Here is a 23,315-nt window from a genome sequence, read left to right as displayed (position 1 = left end):
GAATTATCTCTGCCTTTAATTATTTTTGAGCTACGTTACAACTAGGTAAGTTGTGGAAAATAGGTATGCAAATGATTCTTATCCATAAAAATGAAAATTATTTGGAAAGCAGTTAATTATTGCTCCTTGGATAGACCAGTTTTTGCATCTATTGCAAATCTACTTCAGTTTTCATCTTTCTTGTGTAAAACATGTGTTTTTAAAAATTTTCCCCTGAACTGGTTGTAACACCTTATTGGGTCCCTCATTAATTAATGAGTTAAATAAAGTCTTTGACACACATTATTATCACATTGGTTTGAGAGTAATAACTTTACCTTGTTTGAAAATTATCCTTGAATACATGGACCACTCTGAGAATCTGCTAATTGGTTCTTCATTCCATGCCCCACCTTCTCCATCTCCCTATCCTTTTTTTTTCTTTTTTTCTTTTTTTTTTTGAGACAGATTCTTGCTCTGTCGCCCAGTCTGGAGTGCAGTGGTGCAATCTTGGCTCACTGCAGCCTCTGCCTCCCAGGTTGCAGCGATTCTCCTGCCTCAGCCTCCCTAGTAGCTGGGAGCATGGGTGCATGTCACCACGCTCAGCTAATTTTTGTATTTTTAGTAGAGATGGGGTTTCACCATGTTCGCCAGGCTGGTCTCGAACTCCTGACCTCAAGTGATCTGCCTGCTTCAACCGCCCAAAGTGCTGGGATTATAGGCATGAACCACCGCACCCGGACTCCCCTTCCATTTTCAAGAGAGTATCTATAGTACTTCTAAAGGGGAAACCTGAATACGTTTTTCTCTTCTGTAAGCTCTTTCATTGGGTGCCCATTGTCCTTTTTTAAAAAAACAAAATTAAAAATTGAAATTGTACATATTTTTGATATATAGTGTGATGTTTTGGTCTTACTTAGTTCTTAACACTCTAAATAGCTACCTCCCAATTTACTCCTAATTTTATTGTACTTTCCTTTCGCTCCCTCTTTATGCTCCAGCCACACTGTCTCTGCTTACTATCCCGGTGGGCCCTTCCTGGCCTTTGCACATAGTCCTTTCTCTATCTCTTCCTGGGCAGCTCCTACCTTTCCTTCTTGCCTGAACTTAAGTGTTGCTTCCTCAAGGATCTCTTTTCTGAGCTTCCAGACTAGGGTAAAAAAGCTGTATACTATCAAAGTGTTATGATTTGAAGCACTTACCATACTGTAATTTAAATAGTTGCCAGTCTTTTTTCCTAAGTTAGGCATAAGCTCTGTGGGTGCAGGGACTGTCTATTTGCTCATTGGCATACCTTTTGGCATTTAGTAGGTATCCAGTAAAGTATTAGTAGGCTTAATAAATAAATGAATGACAATGACATAGACATACATTGAATATGCCTAATTCTATATATTCACAAGCCACTTGGGGATGGTTGCGTTGGAAAGAGACAGGAGTAGAGTTTAGGACTGAGCGCAACATGGCATGAATTGTGCTATGTCCTGGATATGAATACAATGCATCAGGGCTTTTGCTGCATTATTCACAAAAATAAGCAAATCCAGCTATCCAAACTTTCCCTGTTTAGCTGATTTCTTGGAGTTGTGCTGCAGTGACTGTTAAATGACCACTTGGACTTAATGTATATTATTGTTTTATTTGCCCAATACAATTCTTCACATAGGATCTAACTACTACATTCACTGTGAAGAAAAATAAGACTTAAGGCCAGCACAATTCTTTTCTTGATAAGGGATTTGATAAAGAACTTGACAATAATATTGGTCTAAAACCATCTTTTAATTTGTAACTGTATATGAATATACAGTAGCCAAGACAGCACTCACTCAAAATACGTATTCTTTTTGCCGCAAATCCTTGTTAACATATCATAGAGTATACGGTGCTTTGGAATTCAAGGATCCTGAGAAATCATAGTGTACAGTAAATTATGGCTCTTGGATTTTTAAAAGTTATGAAGAGCTCAAAAAAGTGATTATCTAAAAAAAATGCAAAAAATTAGGAAATTAAACACTTATTTCAGGATATCCTGCTCATTTATTTATGACCTCAGGCAAATTATTAGTCAAATTTTTCAGGTCTCCTGGTCTACATTTCTATAGCCATAAGACACAATTGATCATTATTACCTGCCTTATATCGTGAAGAAATATTGAGGCATTGCTGTGAAGTGTATAGGAGATGATAATTACTTAGGAATGCAAAATAAAAAACCTATCAGCTACCTTGAATTTGTGATAGTCCTGATCTGTGGATCTGTGCCACACATATAAACAGAAAAAGGAAAAAGCATTGGCTCATTAAGCCCATGTTCTTCCATTGTATGGTGTATATGACTTGAGTTTTTTGCCCCTTCTAAATTTCAGAGCCTCTGGTTTGTTAGCCGGCTGGTCTCCCAAGGCAGGCAGCAAAGGCCTCATTGCTTTGCTGTTGGGAAATTTGCTCTGACTTTGAGCCTGCATTTTCTTTGGCTGACTTTCAGAGCTGCTCATCTGGCAGAGCTGAAAACATACAAATTGCATAGTTATTTTATCAATTTGGTGAGACAGTTCTCTAAAGAGGCTTCACAAATAAAGTTTAGGTAGAAAATATGCAAACTTAGAAATGCTGAACTTGAGTTTGTGCAAATTTCTGCTTTTCTCTTTTCTAAGACACAGATGAGACAAGTTTTCATGTAAGTTACAATCCCAAATTTGAAATTTAAATTGACAGAACCTAAGAGAGAAAAGCTATGAAGCATTTTTTTATGAATTCCAATATGGAGAGCGATTAAGATGCTTTCCTTTAGGAGACAATGAGACATTGCTTTTAGATATTGTTTTTCTACTTTTTTCATGTTGGAAGTTAATGATCACTAAAATAGGGGTGGGAAAAGATGAGGAGAGAGATTTGTACAGGAGGTGCAATAAAAGGAGCCCAAACCCTTTTCCACCTCTAGGTGTTCAATCTTCTCTTTAGTACTATAAACAGGCTGACAGGCTTCCTATGTGACAATAAATACCATCTGTAGTACAGGCTTGAGCTTGAAGAGCTACATACTGGGTCTGCCATTGGTTTATTTCATGAGTATGCATATAGCAACTCAACTGATTGTTTTAGGAGCCATACACATTCAAGTGGTTCCTTAAAAAGAAATGTGAATTTGTGTCTATTCACTAATACCTCTAAAAAGAAAACAATAAAATATACTCCATATTCTTAAACACCAGCTTCCAGATATACTTTGGCTATACTTATGCAAGCTTTGTTGTTGTTGCTGTTTGTTTTGTTTTCATTCAATTTGAATTTTTAAAATTCGATTTTTGTCTCAAAATTGTTTGTAAAATGAACTTCACCTTGGTTAAAACTAAAAACAAATGATTAAAATTAAAACTGTTAAGTATTATTTAATATGCTATGCTTTGATGAGTACTTAATAAAGGGTTTTGATTCAGCCTATTGGCATTCATAATTGTGAAGCAAATTTGGTAGTCTTTATAATTGACGATCAGTTTAGAAATTGATCAACTGGGAGGAAATGACTATTCACCCTTCACCTAGGAAGGAGTGAGCAGGACCACCTTCCTTGTGCTTTTCCATTCAACCTCTTGTGGCCCCACCATCTCTAGCTTCAGAGATGGGCTCTGGTGGTGCAGGGAAGGGTGGGCTTATGCCGGGGTGGGAAGTAAGGTATCAAGAGGGGATTGCTGAGAGGTAGTGGTTGAGGGGAGAGAAGCTCTACCTATTACACAGAGCAAGGAGACACTGGACCCATTTCCAGCTGTATCTGGCCTAGGAAACTTTTAGCTGCAATTGCCACAGGTAACCATTCACCAGTCATGAGGGGAGTCACGCTTGGGGGGAAGCTGACATTTATTTTTGTTATTATCTATTGGAGAAATAAAAAATCCTACCAACACTGGTACCTCTTGGTACCAACATAGAATGCAGAGAAAATACAATTTACAATTAAGTGTGCATGTATGGTTAAGTGCATGCAGGCAGTTGGTTAAAGATGACAAAGTCTAGACAGAATTTCACACAAATATTCAGTAAAGTAGGAGAAAGAACAATGAACACTTGTCTCTGTGACAGACAACTACATGTGCCATGTTGTGATGGTTTCTGTCCACCACCTCAACAACTCCTGTGTTTAACTTAAATTGGAAAACGAGACTGGGTTTATCTATTTCCTGATCAAAAAAATGGGGTCTATTTTGTTTTAAGGAGAACCCTAAGGGAAGGGAAGGAGCAGTGTAGCTGCCTCTCCTTTATATATATTGAACAAAGGAACTTTCATTTTATCTACCTTTACACTATCAGAATCAGTGCTATTACCAGTGCCTCACCCTAGTCTCACGGAAGCCTATCTTTTGAAAGACTGCATTCTTCAAACATTTCTACTGTATTGCCAGTTGTGTATACATGGAATAAGCTGTATTGTTTCCTGAGTTTGCCTACAGACCTTGTCTGGTATGCATGTGGAGTCAGAGCTATTTATTTATTTATTTATTTATTTATTTTATTTCCATAGGTTTTTGGGGGAACAGGTGGTGTTTGGTTACATGAGTAAGTTCTTTAGTGGTGATTTGGTGAGATTTTGATGCACCCATCGCCCGAGCAGTATACACTGTACCCAATTTATAGAATTTTACTCCTCACCCCCACTTCCACCCACTCCCCTCCCACCCCCAGTCCCCAAAGTCCATTGTGTCATTCTTACACCTTCGGATGCTCACAGCTTAGCTCCCACTTAGGAGTCAGAACAGACGATGTTTGGTTGTCCATTCCTGAGTTACTTCACTTAGAATAATGGTCTCTAGTTTCATCCAGGTTGCTGCAAATACCATTATTTCATTCCTTGTTAATGGCTGAATAGTATTTTTCATATTCTATATATATACTATACTATTAGTATATATATAATATATAATATCTATATTATATATAAAAAAGACGCTTGCACAAGCATGTTTATAGCAGCACAATTTGCAATTGCAAAAATATGGAGCCGCCCAAATGCCCATCAGAGGTGGGCATTTGGAAAAGGAGCCATTACACAAAAGAGATGCTTGCTCACACATGTTTATAGCAGCACAGTTTGCAACTGCAAAAATATTATATATTAATATATAATATATAAATATAATATATAATAGTATATATACTATTTGTATAGTATTAATAGTATATACACACACATATATATACACACACACCACAATTTCTTTATTCACTCATTGATCGATGGGCATTTGGACTGATTCCATATTTTTGCAATTGCGAATTGTGCTGCTATAAACATGTGTGTGCAAGCATCTTTTTTGTATAATGGCTTCTTTTCCTCTGGGTAGATACCCAGTAATGGGATTGCTGGATCAAATGGTAGTTTTACTTTTACTTCTTTAAGGAATCTCCACACTGTATTCCACAGTGGTTGTACTAGTTTACATTTCCAGCAGTGTTCCCTTTTCAGTGCATCCTTGCCAACCTCTATTGTTTTTTGATTTTTTCATTACGACCACTCATGCAGGAGTGAAGTGGTATCGCACTGTGGTTTTGATTTGCATATCCCTGATCATTAGTGATGTTGAGCATTTTTTCATATTCTTGTTGGCCATTTGTATCTCTTCTTTTGAGAATTGTCTATTCATGTCCTTAGCCCATTTTTTTTTTCTTGCTAATTTGGAGTCAGAGCTTATTCAGCACCCAGACCTCACCTGATTGTCCATGGAGTACGCTAGTGGCCCCTGCCTCTGGCCGCCAGATATCTGAGCCCCACACTGGTTCCTTATCATTCCAGATTTTATCATCACTATACCAGTAACTTACCAAAATCAAGGTAAACATTCTGTTACATGTCTGTGTGACTTGTGATTCCCTGAAAGATATTACTTGGTTTGGCATGTGTTTTACAGTATTTTGTAGTTCTGAAGGTGGGTGCACATTTGCTGATTTGGACTGTTCTCTGCACATTTACAGTAAACACTGTAAATCATTGCTTTGTAGTTAATGTGGCATACTCTGTGATGAGCTGCAACAATCTGTTTCTCTTGTCTCTGTCTCTCTCTTCCTCTTCTCTCCCTCCCTCCTTCCAAGCAAGCTTCTAAAAGGAATCTTTTTCAATTCTTAACAACTTGTGCTGATCACCCAGAATTCTTAAAGAGGACGGCTGAGAGATCTGCACTCACTAATTGTATAAGTGACTGGAGCACATTTTACTGGTTTTCTGTTGTCGAGGTGTAGAAGGAACTCATTAGGCATTATTTCAGTGCCCTTATTTTGCTTTCAGTCTTCTCTGTGGAAAGCAATGCTGTGTTTGTTCTTTTACCATGGAGTTGAATCATAAAAGTAAGTACTAAATATCATACAGGCTTCATTTCATTGATTAAGGTACACATTTTATAATTGAGATGAACCTAATTTTATAATTTTGCTTAATCTTGACTAGAGCCAACATTCTTTTGAAGACTTCTATTATTTAATTTATGCAATAATACATAAACTTTGTAAAAATTAGATAAAAGAGTAAATCCAAAGAAAAATTTTCAAACTACTTTGAATTCCACCACCAAGAGAAAAAGCGTAGCATTTTGTTGTATAATGGCTTAAAAATGTATTATCATATAAATATATTATCATTAACTAAGATGATGTTGTACATAGTGCTTACTGATGCATTATTGATTATTATAAAATGGAAGAATTACAAGAATGTAAAAGGGTGCTACATTTGTGTCAGTGTTGAGATTGGGTTTCATGAGTTAAAGATTCTAATTTGAAAAGATTGAGAAATATTGAATTAAGTTATTTCTATTGGAATTTTTAAATTAACCAACTTCTTGCAAAAAACAGACGAGGAGGGAGAGAGAGAGAGACCATAAAATTTACAATGTTATCAGATGCTGGGGCATCATTTTGAACTATCAGGGGCATCAGATTAATCTGAGGAGAGTATGAATATATTATGATATGTATACTATGTATGTTTGTGTGTATATATATACTGTATACAAACACACACACACACACATAGACACACAGTAAATGATGGGACTAGTAATTGAATTAAACAGAGTGTCTCAAATCCTGTTTTGAAAACGGTGTAAATAAATAATAGAATAATCAATGTCAAAGGGCTCAAATTTGTTATTCGTTTGTAAGATGACACTCATCAGACATATTACTTTTGAAAGCATTTAAAATCTGTTATTTTCCAACTCTTTTTATTATATGCAGTTATAACTTGATTGCTTATAATGGGTTTAGGTAAGTCATAGGACAGATTCTGTCTCCCTGCTATATCTGTTTCTTTGTATAATTTTGGCAGTACCAAGCTAGATTTGCAAATTCACCTTAACATATTTGCCATATTATGTTAGTACTGTTTTTTGTTTATATCTACAGTCATGTGTTGCATAAGGATATTTTGGACATTGATGGACCACATATATGATGGTGGTCCCAGAAGATGATAATGAAGCTGAAAAATTCCCATAACTTAGTGATGCTGTAACTGTCATAAGGGCATAGCACAATGCCATTTACTCGAGTGTATTAGTCTGTTCTTATGCTGCTACTAAAGACATTCTCGAGACTGGGTAATTTATAAAGGACAGTGGTTTAATTGACCCACAGTTCCACATGGCTGGGGAGGCCATGCTGAGAAGCAAAGGAGGAGCAAAGTCACGTGGCAGCAAACAAGAGAGAGAGCACGCGCAGGGTATAACCATCAGATCTCATGAGACTTGTTCACTATCATGAGAACAGCACAGGAAAGAACCGCCCCCATGATTCAGTTATCTCTCACTGGGTCCCTCCCACGACATGTGAGAATTATAGGAGCTACAATTCGAGATTTGGGTGGGGACACAGCCAAACCGTATCATCCAGTATTTGTGGTGATGCTGTTGTAAACAAACCTACCATGCTGCCAGTTGTAGAAATAGCTAGCACATACAATTATGTATAGTACATAATACTTGGTAGTGAAACCAACAACTATGTTACTGGTTTATGTGTTTATTATAATTTTATCATTATTTTATTTATTTATTTATTTTGAGATGGAGTCTTGCTCTGTTGCTCAGGCTGAAGTGCAGTGGTGCAATTATGGCTCACCGCAACCTCTACCTCCCCTGTTCAAGCGATTCTTCTGCCTCAGCTTCCTGAGTAGCTGGGATTACAGGCTTGTGCCACCATGCCTGGCTAAGTTTTGTATTTTTAGTAGAGATGGGATTTCACCATATTGGCAGGCTGGTCTCGAACTCCTGACCTCATGATCTGCCTGCCTTGGCCCCGCAAAGTGCTGGGATTGCAGGTGTGAGCCACTGTGTCCAGTCCATTATTTTAGAGGGTATTCGTTCTACTCATTAAAGAAAAAAAGTTAACTATAAAACAGCCTCAGGCAGTTCCTTCAGGAGGTGTCCCAGAAAAAGGCATTGTATCATAGGAGACGACAGCTCCATGTGTGTTATTGCCCCTGAAGACCTTCCAGTGGGACAAGATCCGGAGGTGGAACACAGTGATATTGCTGATCCTGACCCTGTGTAGGCCTAGGCTAATGTGTATGTTTGTGTCTTAGTTTTTAATAAAAAAGTTTAAAAACCAAAAAAAATACAGTTTTAAAAAATTGAAAAAGGCTTATAGAATAAGGACAAAATGAAACAATATTCTTGCACAGATGTGTGATGTGTTTGTGTTTTAAGCTGTGTTATTATAAAAGAGTCAAAAAGTTAAAGAAATTGAAATGCTTATAAATTAAAAGGTTACTGTAAGCTAAGGTTTATTATTGAAGAAAGAAAAATATTTTAAAAATAAATTTAGTGTAGCCTAAGTGTACAGTGTTTATAAGGTCGACGGTAGTATACAGTAATGTCTTAGGCCTTCACATTCATTTACCACTCACCCAGAGCAATTTCTAGTCCTGTAAACGCCATTCATGTTAAGTGTCCTATACAGGTGTACTATTTTTGTTTTTGTTTTTTTTTTTTTTTTGAGATGGAGTCTCTATCTGTTGCCCATGCTGGAGTGCAGTGGCGTGGTCTTGGTTCACTGCAACTTCTGCCTCCCAGGTTCAAGCAGTTCTCCTGCCTCAGCCTCCTGTGTAGCTGGAATTACAGGTGTGCACCACCACAACCAGCTAATTTTTATGTTTTAGGAGAGACGGGGTTTCACCATGTTGGCCAGGCTGGTCTCCAACTCCCAACCTCAGGTGATCCACTCGCCTCGGCCTCCCAAAGTGCTGGGATTACAGGGGTGAGCCACTGTATCCAGCCTAAAATCTTTTATATCATATTTTTACTGTAACTTTTCTGTGTTTAGAAACATGAATACTTACCGTGTGTTACAGTTGCCTACAGTATTCGGTACAGTAGCATGTTCTATAGGTTTGTAGCCTAGCAGTGATATGCTATACCATCTAGCCTAGGTGTGTTGTAGGCTATTCCATCTCAGTTTGTGTAAATATACTCTATGGTGTTTGCACAATGATGGAATCACCTAAGGATGCATTTCTCTGACTGTATCCCTGTCCTTAAGTGACTCATGACTGTATTTGGAGTCTGAGTGCCATGAAGTCAAGGGCTGCTTTTATCAGACTTGGTTTTTGCATACTGTACGACAGAAAGTAGGCACTGATCTATCTCCCTACTGGAAAATCCAAGGCCCAATTCTGCTTCTGATTTGTTATTGATACAAAGAATTAGAATTTCACTCTTAAGAAATCCAAACTGCACTTTCTAAATCTTACTTCCTTATTCAATCTTTTATAGATTTTTTCTATTACTACTACTGTTGCTGAAAAACATGATCTGTGATAGAAATATTAATATTGTGCTTTGGGAGTATTGAAGAAGGGTAAGAATAATACAGTATCAGATCAGAGAGAGGGTGGGACCAGATCTCACAAGATTTTTATTTGGAGTTTGGTTTGGATTTGCCTATAATGGACTCCCATTAGGGTAAATCAGGGAAATGACACAATGTGGTCTGCACATTAAAACTGGAATTATTCTGGCTCTTACGTAGAAGCAAAGAGATCAGTTGGCTGGAGCTGGAGTTCAGGCAATAGATAATGGTGGTTTGGGCTAGAGTTGACACAATGACCATGGTAAGAAGTGATCACGTTTGGGATGTGTTTTTGGAAGTGGAAGGACAGAGCTTGTGGGTGGGTTAGAGATGGAGAATAAGTGAGAGAAAATGAATCAGGAATGACTCCCTGTGTTTTTGGCCTGAGCAAGAGTGATTATTTCTTGATATATGATGTTTTTGCAATTAATCATATTCTATAGTCCATGGATGTGTGAGTGTGTGTGTGTGTATGTGCATATTTGTGTGTGGACTTTGTCCAAAGCTGACCAATTCCTTAAGGCATTCCTCTTTGATTAATCCTGTATTTCACCTATATGTAGTCACGCTGTATGCAGAAATTCCTCATCAGTCACCCTATGACCTGGTGTGCCTGTAGACAAGATCTATTTGTTTAGCACAGTGTCTTAGGAAATTACAGTTATCAGGAGATTATACATATAAATACAGATTTCCACCTTATTTTTAAAAATGAGAAGTTCTGCCCACAGTGAACCTGAATTCCCATATGGCCACCCTGGGCTAGAACTGAGCAGGAGCTGCCATTTGAACCTGCAGAGCCAGCTGATTTTCCAGATGTGCCTGGGGCCCATCAGGTTTGCTTCCCTCAAGTGTGTCATCACTGCAGTTGTTTGCAGCCCCTGCTCCCCGCTAGACCCCCTGGCTTCTCCCCGTGCATTGTGATGATCGTTTGCCTTTGTGCTCTAACATTTTAAAATCCAGCAGCAGCAGTGTCCCAGCTGCAAGTATGAATGCTGGTCTCACTTGTCCAAATGGTGATGGTACGGGGAGATGAGACTTGGGGACAGCCAAAGCTGGCCATGCCAGGGCTGTAGTATCTGTCATCTAGAGTCATGTAATGTGTTTGTTTAATTTTTTTAAAGTTACATGTGACCCAAGGCTTATATACCCTTTAAGTTCAAGACTCTTCATTTGTACCATTTTGTATTTATTGGAAAACTATGGAAACTGTCTTGAGAATAAGGAGAATGACCTGAACTTGGCATTTCCACAGGGCCAAGCACAAAGGAGGTATTCACTAAATATTTGTCCAAATTCATTATTCAACTGTATTCTCTTTGTCAGAGAAGTCTCTGCAAATGAGTCTTTGCAAAGATTTCAAAATCGAAATAAGAGGTTAACTGTCAGGATGAATCAGTTTCTATTTTTATTCATAGATGACTTCTGACATTTCCAAGCTGTTTCCCAGAGTGGATCCCAAGTTTACAGCTTGTGATACCAAAGCACCAGACATGCTTTAAAGTGGTGTACTAGGAAAAAATAGTCTGCATTTTGAATTCATCAAAATGTAGTATATATCTTGTTGCTCTCTTTGGGAGGCCACTAAATATATCTCACCCACCCCAGTGATTAAATATTTTTTTCCCTATATATCCCAGTCCAGTGATGAAATATTTTCTTCCCTATCTGTCCTACTCCTGTGCCTTCATAATTTTAGTAGCAGTATAGCACAGATGTTGAAAATATAGATTTAGAGTCAGATTTTGTGGTATCAGATCCTGGTTCTGCCTCTCATTTGTTAAGTCACCTCCACATCATTTTCTTCACCTGTAAAATGAAGAAGATGATGCTACTTTTCTTGAAATACTATCATAAGGAAATAAATAATACATCTAAATAATACAATGAAATCTTTAGAAGTCTCTTAGAACATATCTGATACATAGTGAATGCTTGCTATCATTATGTCTAAGAACATTTCATATTTCTACTGCCTGTTTCCGTATGGCCTATGAGCTAATAATGGTTTTTACAGTTTTAGGTTGTTGCAAAAAATCAAAAGAAGAGTAATATTTTGTGACATGTGGAAATTATGTGAAATTCAAATTTTGGTGTCTACAGATAAAGCTTTATTGGAAGATAGTCATTCCAGTTGGTGTATTTGTTTATGTATTGTCTATAGCTGCTTTCATTTCGCAACAAAAGGTAGTTAATTGTTTTTGAATGAAGTATATTCCTGCAGGTCATCATATGACACATTAATGAAACCTCAGACTTGAGAGATCTTTCTCTGTGAATTGACACTACCATGCTCTCATGTTCAGGGCCTTCTTTGCCCTCCTGCCTGAGAGGAAGAAGTGCTTATTTGTTGTCTCAGTCCTTTCAGATATTGTTGATATTTTATTACACTTTTCTGCCAATAGAAAACACTAAAGTTATGCTTGTGATATAGTCACATCAACCATTTAATGAACATGTGTCATCTTAGTTTTTAACAGGTAAACAAATAGATGCAGAAAGGCCAAGTAGCTGGCCCAAAATTCTATGGCCAATAAGAGGCCTCTTGTTTACAGATGAGGTCATTGATGGACATCCATAATTATTTATAATATGAATAAATATTTATATTTCCTTTATATAATGCTTTTTTGTTGTTGTTTGTTTTTTTGAGATACAGTCTTGCTGTGTTGCCTAGGTTATAGTGCAGTGGCATGATCTCGGCTCACTGCAGTCTCTGTCTCCTGGGTTCAAGCAATTGTCCTGCCTCAGTCTCTCAAGTAGCTGGGATTACAGGTGTGCACCACCACGCCCAGCCAGTTTTTGTATTTTTAGTAGAGATGGTGTTTTGCCATGTTGGCCAGGCTGGTCTCAAATTCCTGCTCAAGTGATCCTCTCGCCTCAGCCTCCCAAAGTGCTAGGATTACAGGCATGAGCCACCGCGCCCAGCCAGTTGTTTTGTATTATATTATTTTTTGGAAAGTGGAGAGTGGATTTGAGAAAGGTTACAGGATGCCCAGGTGTTATATTAGTTGCCCTTGCCATCATCAGTATTTTCTAAGATCCTTTCTATGCCTATATACCCCCATTTGTTTCTCCCATGTGCTTTACCTGTATGATATATTTTTGCTATGCCTAAGACCTGAAAGTGAATTTGGTTATTTGTTGGCTATTTTGCAGAACTGTACTTCTGGTTGGGTGGGGGAGGGGGATTAGACGTAGGCAGGTGATGAAGGCCACTTCTGCCCATTGCTTTTACTGACAGTGGGTAGCAAGTCCTCAGGGGACTTTCCCCTCAGGGAGACATTACCCCTTGCCTGGCTTCCTGGAGTTCTGCCTCTGGAAAGTGGTTCCTGCATCTTGCACATCTCTGTGTTATTTTGATTGATGGAGAAAATCTCTTTGACCCTGAATCCGTTGCTGTCTGTGCAAAAGGCAGCTGGGAATAGAAAAGCAGCTTTGTTTCAGATATGAATAAGTAACAGTGTATTCTTTACTGATTCTGTGGTGAAAACTTTACTGCACTTTGCCTCATCTGGAGTATATGAACAATGAAGAAGGCACATGCTAAAAATTATGAGTTGACTATACCTAATACTTATTTAAAAACAGATAAAGGGAGGGAGGGGAACAAGGGTTGGAAAACTACCTCTTGGGTACTATGTTCACTACTTGGGCAGTGGGATCATTCGAGACCCAAACCTCAGCATCACACAACACACCCATGTAACAAACCTGCATATGAACTCCCTGAATCTGAATTTTTTAAAAGATAAGTAAATTATGCCTTGTAAAAAACTAAATCAAGTCTAGTTCAAGGGTCAACTCCTGTCTGAAGCCTTTGCCCACTCCCTGGCTTGCAGTGCTCTTGGGGTCTCTCTCTCCTCTGTGCTCCTATAGCACTGGCACACTTCTCTATTCCAGACCTTACACATCGCACTGTAATTATTATTTTCTAAAAAAGAATATCTCTTCCACTGAATGGTAAGCTGTTGAGTGTGCAGAAATGTGGAATCTTTATTCATCTTTGCAATTCAGGTCTCTTCAGGCATGCATGTGCACACCACGCGCGCACGCACACACAAAAACACACACATACAATAAAAACAGATAAGGAATCATGAGGGGAGGAAGGAAGGAGTAATGCCAAATTTTAGGAAACTTCAGAATGGCTCCTTCTTCCCCCTCCTCCACTTCAAACTCAGGGTAAAGTTTTGCTTCATATAAATGATACATATTTATTTTTTAAAGTGAAAAATGAAGAAGATAAAAGAAGTATTCATTAAAAAATATCTATTACTGACGGGAAGTGGAACTGTTAATCTCTGTGGAGATTTTATTATACAAGGCAGTAATTTGATGCAAGATCATACAACATTTATTAAATATTAAATTGTACTCTATAGTTTTCAGCGCATTTTCTTATAATGTTATATTATTTGATCTTTACAGTGACTTTCGATTTAAAAGGTTAGGTAGCTGAGCCAGGTTCAACAGGTAGTTAATGGTCAAACTGGACTTAAAGCCGAGGCTTCCTGATTTTCTATGCAGTGATCGCCCCCTTGCACAATAACCCATCGTGTCACAGACAGGCAAGGATCTACCAAACTTACAGTGAGTGGAGTGGAATTTTCTGGCATCAGACACTAGAGCAGGATTATCTGTGGGAGTTGAGGCTATTTATCAGGGACAAGAGTTTCGGAATTCTGTAAGCTTCAACCGACAAAATCTTGGAGTGGTAGTTTTAAGCACAAAAAGTATTTAATTGTTAAGCCCAAAGTGCCTTAAGTGTTAAGAAATTAATAACCAGAAATACAGACTGAACACCTCAGCCCTGAAATTGATGACCAAATCACGTGCTCCCATAATGGAAATGCTGGAAGACATTGTCACACTGTGATGTGAAATGCAGTGATGAAGTGACAATCCTCATACTTTTTTTTGGCCTCTGCACCCGGGTGTTGTAGGCTCATTTACATTTTTAATGCATCTCCTTATCATTGCTTTCTCAGGAACATATATCATACTCAAGGTCTATTATTTTGTTGTTGTTCGTTGTTCTAACACTTTACTGTATATTTGTGTGAAATTATGTCCAGACTTTGTAGGTTTTTTTTTTTTTTTTGAGATGGAGTCTTGCTATGTTGCCCAGGCTGGAGTGCAGTGGTGCGATCTTGGCTCACTGCAACCTTCACCTCCTGGGTTCAAGCAATTCTCCTGCCTCAGCCTCCCAAGTAGTTGGGATTACAGGTGCCTACCACCACCCCCAGCTAATTTTTGTATTTTTACTAGAGATGAGGTTTCACCATGTTGGCCAGGCTGGTCTTAAACTCCTGAGCTTGCCTCGGCCTCCCAAGTGCTGAAATTACAGGCGTGAACCACGATGCCTGAAGGCCTGTCAATGTTAACAGCAGCTTGATTTGCTTTCTTTATAAGGAAAAGTGTAATTTATTTCAGCTTAAAATATTCTTTATGGGATTTCAAAATTTCTGTATTTGTACTTGTTCTTTCTATGAAAGACAAATTTGGATAGTCTGCAGATCATCCACAACATTTTAATTGAGCAAAAAATGAAGCCACTCATTTATTTGCAGGTATATGTGGAGTTTCTGCTGTTGGCATATCCCATACTTTATTTGTGTTTTTCTTTTACAGAGTGGGAAACCACCAATCAATGATATGTTCACAGACCTCAAAGATGGAAGGAAGCTATTGGATCTTCTAGAAGGCCTCACAGGAGCATCACTGGTGAGCAAGTCATCTTTGTAAACAATGGAGTCTCCAGCCATTACTGATACTTGATGACCCACTGTGGGTACCCATTAAAGTGAAAGTATCCATTTTACTTTACGTTCAAATGTAAAGGCTGAAATTGGGAACATTTTTAACGAAGCGTTTTAATGAGTGCTTTGATGCAAGAACATTTCGGTTCTTCTGAGGGCTCTGTTTTTATTGAAGATAAAATTACCTTAAATGTTTATTGCTCTGAGACAGCCCAGGGTGAGAGAAATTACAAAAAAGAATGGATTTATAGAGAGGACAGAATGTTTTGAACAGCAGAGTCTGGAGACAAACACATTTAAATGTTAAATATTTTTTAAAACAGTTGTTCAGGCTGGGTGCAGTAGCTCACGCCTGTAATCCTGGCACTTTGGGAGGCCGAGGCGGGCAGATTGCCTGAGCTTAGCAGTTTGAGACCAGCCTGGGCAGCGCAGTGAAACCCCGTCTCTACTAAAATACAAAAAATTAGCTGGGCGTGGCGGCATGCACCTGTAATTCCAGGTATTCGGGAGACTGAGGCCAGGAGAATTGCTTGAACCCGGGAGGCGGAGCTTGCAGTGAGCCGAGATTGCGCCACTGCACTCCAGCCTGGGTAACAGAGCGAGGCTCCATCTCTAAAAAAACACAAAAAGTTGTTAAAAACTGTGACGTCCATTTTTTATTCAGATTTTCAGGATTGTATTTTGTTTATTTATTTTTAAAATACACCTCTATTACTTTATGTGTAGAATACTCCATAGTCATGCAGAAAAAACTGCCAATGAAGAGGATGCATTTATGGGTACAAATGTTAACTCTAGAGGTAGAGGTACTATCACAGGACAGACAGATGCACTCCTGAAGATGAATTTCTTTCTTGCAGAAGTGTGGGGTGTCATTCTCTCCCTTTGCCCTCCAGGTGGTGGGTAGATAACTGTTAGACAGGCTGATCCCTCTCTCAGATAAGGTTCTCTGGCCAGTGAAGTAGAAAGAAGCTGCATACGTTATCTTTCCCCAGGTGGGGATTCCCTGCCTTCCGATGGCTCTTGTAATGCTACCTGGAGCCTGGGGATGGTGCCTCTGAATCCTCCTTGCTCTGTTCACATCTGTGCAGAATAAAGAGGCCACAGCTTCTCTAAAATCCTTCTGCAGCCATACCAATTGAGAGAAAGGAAGCTTTGTTCATAGAGCACTGTTTTCCAAACTTGTCTGCACATTAGAACTATAGGCAATCTTTTAAAAATCCCAAGTCCAGACCACACCTTAGACCCATTAAGCCACACTCTTTGGGGTTGGGGTTGGACTGAGGGATTGGTGTTTTTATGAAGCTGCCTAGGACAATGTGCTTGCAAGTCAGGGAACTGGTATCTTAAGATGTTGTTAGTTGAGGGATTTGCATACTGTAAACACCAGCTTCCAGGGTGGTAACCTGAGACCTCAGCCAGAGCTCCTGCCTCTGAGGGGCCCTGCACGCTGAGCTGCTCTTCTGTGTATATCTCAATGTTAGTGTTTGTCAGATATATGGAGGGACAATCGGTTTTACTTGCTTTTGTGTTTTATTTTCCAGCCAAAGGAACGTGGTTCCACGAGGGTACATGCCTTAAATAACGTCAACAGAGTGCTGCAGGTTTTACATCAGAACAATGTAAGCTTGTAATGTGAGTTTTGGGGGTCTGTGCTGCCATCAGCATTGTTTATTGTGAAACTCGCCAACTGCTTGATGCATTGGCATCCACTGATTCTTGCAAACATTTTTTCTTATGAGAAATATTGAACTTTTTCTATGAGTGAAGAAACAGTCATGTGCTTTTTCTGATGGCTATGTTGATCTGTGGTATAAGTAATACATTTTTGAGATTTAGGTTCGCCTGATTCTCTAAAATGAAATTTCTCTTATCTCTCACTTATACTGCTGTCCAAATGTGCTAAAATGAAAACCTGGAGTTCTGTGAATAAATTGTCTTAAAAGTGTTTTTTTTGGTTTTGTTTTGTTTTTCTTAATAGGTGGAATTAGTGAATATAGGGGGAACTGACATTGTGGATGGAAATCACAAACTGACTTTGGGTTTACTTTGGAGCATCATTTTGCACTGGCAGGTGGGGAAATTTCCAATCACTTTTAAATAGAGATGGAGAATGTATTGTTTGTGTTTTGGTTTCTTAGGGCTGCCGTAACCAAGTACCACAAGCTGGTTGGTTTGAACAACAGAAATTTGTTGTCTCCCAGTTCTGGAGGCTGGAAGTCCAAAATCAAGGCATCAGCAGGATTGGTTTTTCCTGTGGTCTCTGAGGGAGACTCTGATCCATGCCTTGACCCCAAATTCTGGTGGTTTGTCTGCAATCTTTGCGGTTCCTTGGCCTGTGATAAGATAGCTCCAGTGTTGCCATGGTGTTCTCCATGTGTGCATACCTGTGTCAAATTTCCTCTTTTTGTAAAGACATCAGTCATATTGGATTTAGGGCCCACCTTACTCCTGTATGACCTCATTCTAACTAGTGACATCTGCAATTACCTTATTTCCAAATAGAGCCCCTCTCTGAAGTACTCAACATATTAATTTTAGAGAATATAATTCAACTCATAACAATTTTCAATGGAAGAGGCTGACAAAATGCCCTATTTTTGTGGCCTAGGAAAAAAAGTACGTACCTTTCTTATGTTAAATTTTAAAAATTGACATAATTTCATGTCCAGAAAAGTTGCAGGAATAGTTCAAAGAATTCTCAAGTACCTTTCACTCACATTTCCTAAATGTCTATATTGCATTTGTACTCTCTCCCTATCTGCCTAAAATATTTAGTGTGTATTTTCTAAAACCATGACATTCTCCTAAAAACAAGAACTCTCATATGTAAACACAATAGCATACTGGTATAATAATATGAAATGTGAAATACTGATATTTAAAATGCCAATCATTGATTATTAAATATGAAAACTTAATATACAATTATTAAAATCAAGAAAATAACATTGAAATAATACAATTATGTAATCTACAGATCTTAAGATTTTGTCAGTTGTCCCAGTAATATCCTTAGTAGTGAAAGAAAATCTGAGATCATGCATTACATTTATTTTTCATGTCTCTTTAGTCCTCCTTAATCTGGAAGTTTTTGAGTCTTTGTATTTCATGATATTGATATTTTTGAAGGGTACTGGCCAGTTATTTTGTAGAATATCTCTCTAGGTGGGCTTGGGCTTGGCTGAGGTTTCCTTATGTTTAAGTTCAGGTTGTTCACTTTTGGCAGGGACGTCACAAAAGTGACATGAGTTCTTGTTAGTGCATCATATCGGGGATAGGTGATGTCCGTTAGTTCTTTTTCTGGCAGTGTTAACTTTGATTGCTTGGCTAAGGTGGTATTTACCAAGTTTCTTGCCTGTAATTTGACTACCCTTTGTTATTAAAAGTATCGAGTGGGGATATACTTTGAGACTGCATAAATATTTAGTTTTTATCAAAGTTTTCTTCATTAGTTTTAGCACCCATTCATACTTTTTGCCTGGACCAGCTATTATTATGATGCTTGATAGATCATGATTTTCTAATTTCATGATTCCTTCTATATTAGTTGGCTTTCTGCTTGTAAGGAAGGGCTTCCCCTTATTTCTTGTTTCTCTGTCTATCTTATCTCTCTCTCCATTCATTTAGTCATTTATATATCAGTATAGATTCATGGACATTTGCATAGGTTTATAATCTTTTACTAGTACTCATTTGAGTGTTCAAGTCATCCTAGATTTGGCCAGTGTGAGCCCCTTAAATTGGCTCCCGTGTCCCTTAGATAGATCTGTGTCATTCTTTGAGCACTTTTTTTTTTTTTTTTTTTTTTTGAGGCGGAGTCTCGCTCTGTCACCCGGACTGGAGTGCAGTGGCCGGATCTCAGCTCACTGCAAGCTCTGCCTCCCGGGTTTACGCCATTCTCCTGCCTCAGCCTCCGGAGTAGCTGGGACTACAGGCGCCCGCCACCTCGCCCGGCTAGTTTTTTTTTGTATTTTTAGTAGAGACGGGGTTTCACCGTGTTAGCCAGGATGGTCTCGATCTCCTGACCTCGTGATCCGCCTGTCTCGGCCTCCCAAAGTGCTGGGATTACAGGGAGCACTTTCTTGAAACATAATAATAATTTAAAATGTTAGCTCTAGAGTATAATTGTGATTGCAATCAGGAAAGATACTTTATTTTGTAGGTACTCAAAAGTTTTTCCTTTCTAATTTTTGTAGAAAATAAACTTTTTTAAATTGAAAAGGTCTTTGTAAACACATAGAGTTAAACTATGACTTTCTATGACTATGAAAGTAGTGTTCATTGTAACCAAACATAGTGTAAGTGTTGCTTAAGATATAAAAAACACTGTAATGTATAAAAATGAGGTAAAAATCACCCCAAATTTTGTCCCCCAAAATAATCACTGTTAACATTTATTGCTCCAGTATCTACAGAAAAATCTGAAGTAAAATGAATGCCAGTTACCTGACCCGTAATGGTTAATTAGTGCAATATTGCTTTTTCAAAGACTTCATTGAATTAAATAGAAGTAAACGATTGAAGTATTAGTTATAGACAGGTCTGGTTTCTCTTACATAGGTGAAAGATGTCATGAAGGATGTCATGTCGGACCTGCAGCAGACCAACAGTGAAAAGATCCTGCTCAGCTGGGTGCGTCAGACCACCAGGCCCTACAGCCAAGTCAACGTCCTCAACTTCACCACCAGCTGGACAGATGGACTCGCCTTTAATGCTGTCCTCCACCGACATAAGTGAGACATTACTCTATCTAGAAGTGGGCTTTACAAATTCGTGTTTCCTCTCTGCCCCTTTGCTGCTACCACTACTCCCTGAAGCCCCTTCTCCAGTCCCACCGCTCTCCTTTCTGCACATGTTCTACCAAAACCTTAAGAAAAGAAATATCATGGAAGAAAACTACCCATCAAGTCTTTATTTCCTTAGGACTTAAATGCCACAATACAAGGTCCATAGTTTCTCCTGCATATTTATGAATTTAAAAAATATGAAATAACTCACATAGTTCAACCCTAGTCATTCAGCACTAACTGATAATGTATACAAAAAATTGTGTTAGCTTTTCTTCTCATACTGAAAGTAAAACTCTGTAAATTCAGTGCATTCCCAATTAAAATTAAAAGTAGCCGAATTGTCTTTAATGAAACTTATGAACAGATTCTAATTATATAAAAGACGAGGCCCAAGAATAGCCAGTAGACTTCTGAAGAAGAACCAGGCTGAAATACTTTCCAAAAAGAAAGTATGAAGCTATATTAATTAAGACTATGCAGTACTATCAATATACACACCAATGTAAGCTGAACCATATGAAACTGCCTATGTGACTGTTTTTGCTGTATAAGAGTGGTGTTTTCATATGGTTCAACCTAACAAAATTAAGAACTCAGAAATGGCTCCATTACACAGGAAAATCTGATATATGCTTGAGCTGACATTGCAGATTAATAGATGGTTTGGACAATTGATTACCCATATATAAATAAATGCATTGGATCTTCACAACACTAAACAAAAAAAAATAATAATTTCTACATGAATCAGGGATTGAAATGCCAAAGGCAAAATTTGTTATGTTTTATTGTTATTGTAAATGATTACTTTTCTCAAGTTTCATTTCCTCTATATTTTTTTGCTGGTACATACAAGTGCAATAGACGTTTCTACATCTTGTATCTGGAAATTTAATCAGTTCTTACACATTTTAGTAAGTTTGTTTCTGTAGATTGTAGGTTTTTTGGGGGAGGAGGCATTAGAATGTCCTAGAATTATGATTCTTTTATTTCTTCTCTTTTCTTTTTTGTTCTCTGTTGTGCCTTGTCCTTCAATGCAGTGTTGATTTGAATTGGTGATAGTGGGTAGAATTTTTGTTGTTGATAACAAAAGGAGTGTTTTTAGTATTTTACCAGAAGAATGATGTTTTTTGTAGCTTTTTGGGTACACTCTTTATGAGGTTAAAGAATCCCTCCCTGCCAGTATTCATCCACTCCTCCTTTGTCAGTTTAAGAAGGTTGCCCTAGGTTTCTACTTGGTTAAGGGATTTTATCAAGAAAGTGTAGAGTTTTAGCCAATATGCCTTTCAATTTATTAATTAATTGATTCAACAAATATGTGTGGAGTGCCTTTTACGTGCTAGACACAGGGTATACAGCAGAGAACAAAACAGGCAAAAGTCTTAGTTCTCCTTGAGCTTATGTTCCAACAGAGGGAGATAGACAATAATAAAGTTGTGTAGTATATAGAAATAGTACACACACTGAAGAAAAATACATCAGACAAGAGCAGAGGAGGCACCTGGGATAAGAGAGGCCAGTGACTGCAGTGACCTGAGTTGGGGAAGTAATGGGAGATGAATTCAGGGAGGGAAGTGGGGGAAGTGCATCTCAGAAGGTGGGTGGGTCTAACATGCAAGAACAGACACAGAATTAAGAAAATGATGAACTTTTGGATAAGTCAAAGCAACAATAATGTCCAATTTGTGGGATTAAAAGAAAACCAAGATAGAAATGAAATACAGTACTAGACAATATAGTAGCATGGAAGCGGAGCACTGGAGGGAAACTCTTCCAAGGATTTTGTTTTAGGAATATCCTGAGAACAGATTAGAGCTGCATTTTGTGTTCTGCTAATCTTGATCTTTTAATTGAAGAATTTAGTCCACTAACATTGATTGTGATAATTTATATATTTTGGTTCATTTTTACAACATAGTGTGAGCTGCTCATTTGTCTTATCTTTTCTGTGTGTGTGTGTGTGTTTTTTTACTTTCTTAACTCTTTTTGTATCGGTAGGTTCCCCCTTACCCCCTTTTCTTCTACTCTTTGGGAAATATTACATACTACTTCTAGTCTTAATGGTTACCATAGAAAATAGCAGTCCTATTTAGCTAATACAAGATCCTTGGAAAGTATTATCTGTTATTTTCATATTTGTGAATTAATTTCAAGTATGTATTTGACAAGTCTTTGGAATATAAAAATAAACTCAAAAAATCCTCATAAATAAAAATAATCTAAAACTAAAATGTATTATAGTATAACAATGCCTACTTTGTTTCCACATATTTCGTCTTCATTGCATTTTATTTGCATGGTTTTCAGACCTGATCTCTTCAGCTGGGATAAAGTTATCAAAATGTCACCAATTGAGAGACTTGAACATGCCTTCAGCAAGGCTCAAACTTATTTGGGAATTGAAAAACTGTTAGATCCTGAAGGTATTGTTCAGTGTTTAATTTCAACCTTGATTTTACTTTACAGTTTTGCATTCTTGAAAAGCAGTGTCTCTTTGTCCTTTTAAAAATGAATTATGAGACTTAAGAACCTTTTCCTTTTTGGAGTATAGGTGCAAGTCATTTTATTATGGACAATTATTAATACTTTTGTACTTAGCAATTTGTAGGATCCTTTAGGTAGAAATTTAACTACAGCACTGGACAATAGTTAATCTAAATTAAGTAAGAATTAAAGTTTTAAGAAAATGTAATTATTAGATAAATTCCGTATCTGGTTAGTCCATTAAAAAGTGTTTTTATGTGAGCTTCTTACATGTGATGTAAAGACTTTAGTTATAAATGTTGCAGGATTGAATTCTAGACTTATTTTCATAGTATGAATAAAGTCTGTATCTTTATCCTAAATGGTAACATATGGTAGCTTATCTTTGGCCATTTTGGGGAAGCTTTTAGGGAAGACTTTAAAAAATGATATACTGAACAAAAATAAGTAATCCCTTTTGCCTTTG

The 23,315-nt window shown here is 37.8% G+C and overlaps 1 protein-coding gene across 1 annotated transcript in view; it reads left to right on the top strand.

Moving 5' to 3' along the window:
• The window catches only part of UTRN (utrophin), a 608,259-nt gene that overhangs the window by 127,832 nt on the left and 457,112 nt on the right, over nucleotides 1–23,315 (top strand). The window contains exons 4-8 of the mRNA XM_011962010.1: nucleotides 15,445–15,537; nucleotides 17,117–17,194; nucleotides 17,554–17,646; nucleotides 20,136–20,308; nucleotides 22,673–22,788. Coding sequence (XP_011817400.1) covers nucleotides 15,445–15,537; nucleotides 17,117–17,194; nucleotides 17,554–17,646; nucleotides 20,136–20,308; nucleotides 22,673–22,788 — 553 coding nt within the window. The remainder of the gene's footprint in view (nucleotides 1–15,444; nucleotides 15,538–17,116; nucleotides 17,195–17,553; nucleotides 17,647–20,135; nucleotides 20,309–22,672; nucleotides 22,789–23,315) is intronic.

Source organism: Colobus angolensis, unplaced genomic scaffold (genome assembly GCF_000951035.1).
Source record: "Colobus angolensis palliatus isolate OR3802 unplaced genomic scaffold, Cang.pa_1.0 Scaffold58, whole genome shotgun sequence".
Taxonomy (NCBI): Eukaryota; Metazoa; Chordata; class Mammalia; order Primates; family Cercopithecidae; genus Colobus; species Colobus angolensis.
This window is presented reverse-complemented; position numbering and strand designations above follow the sequence as displayed.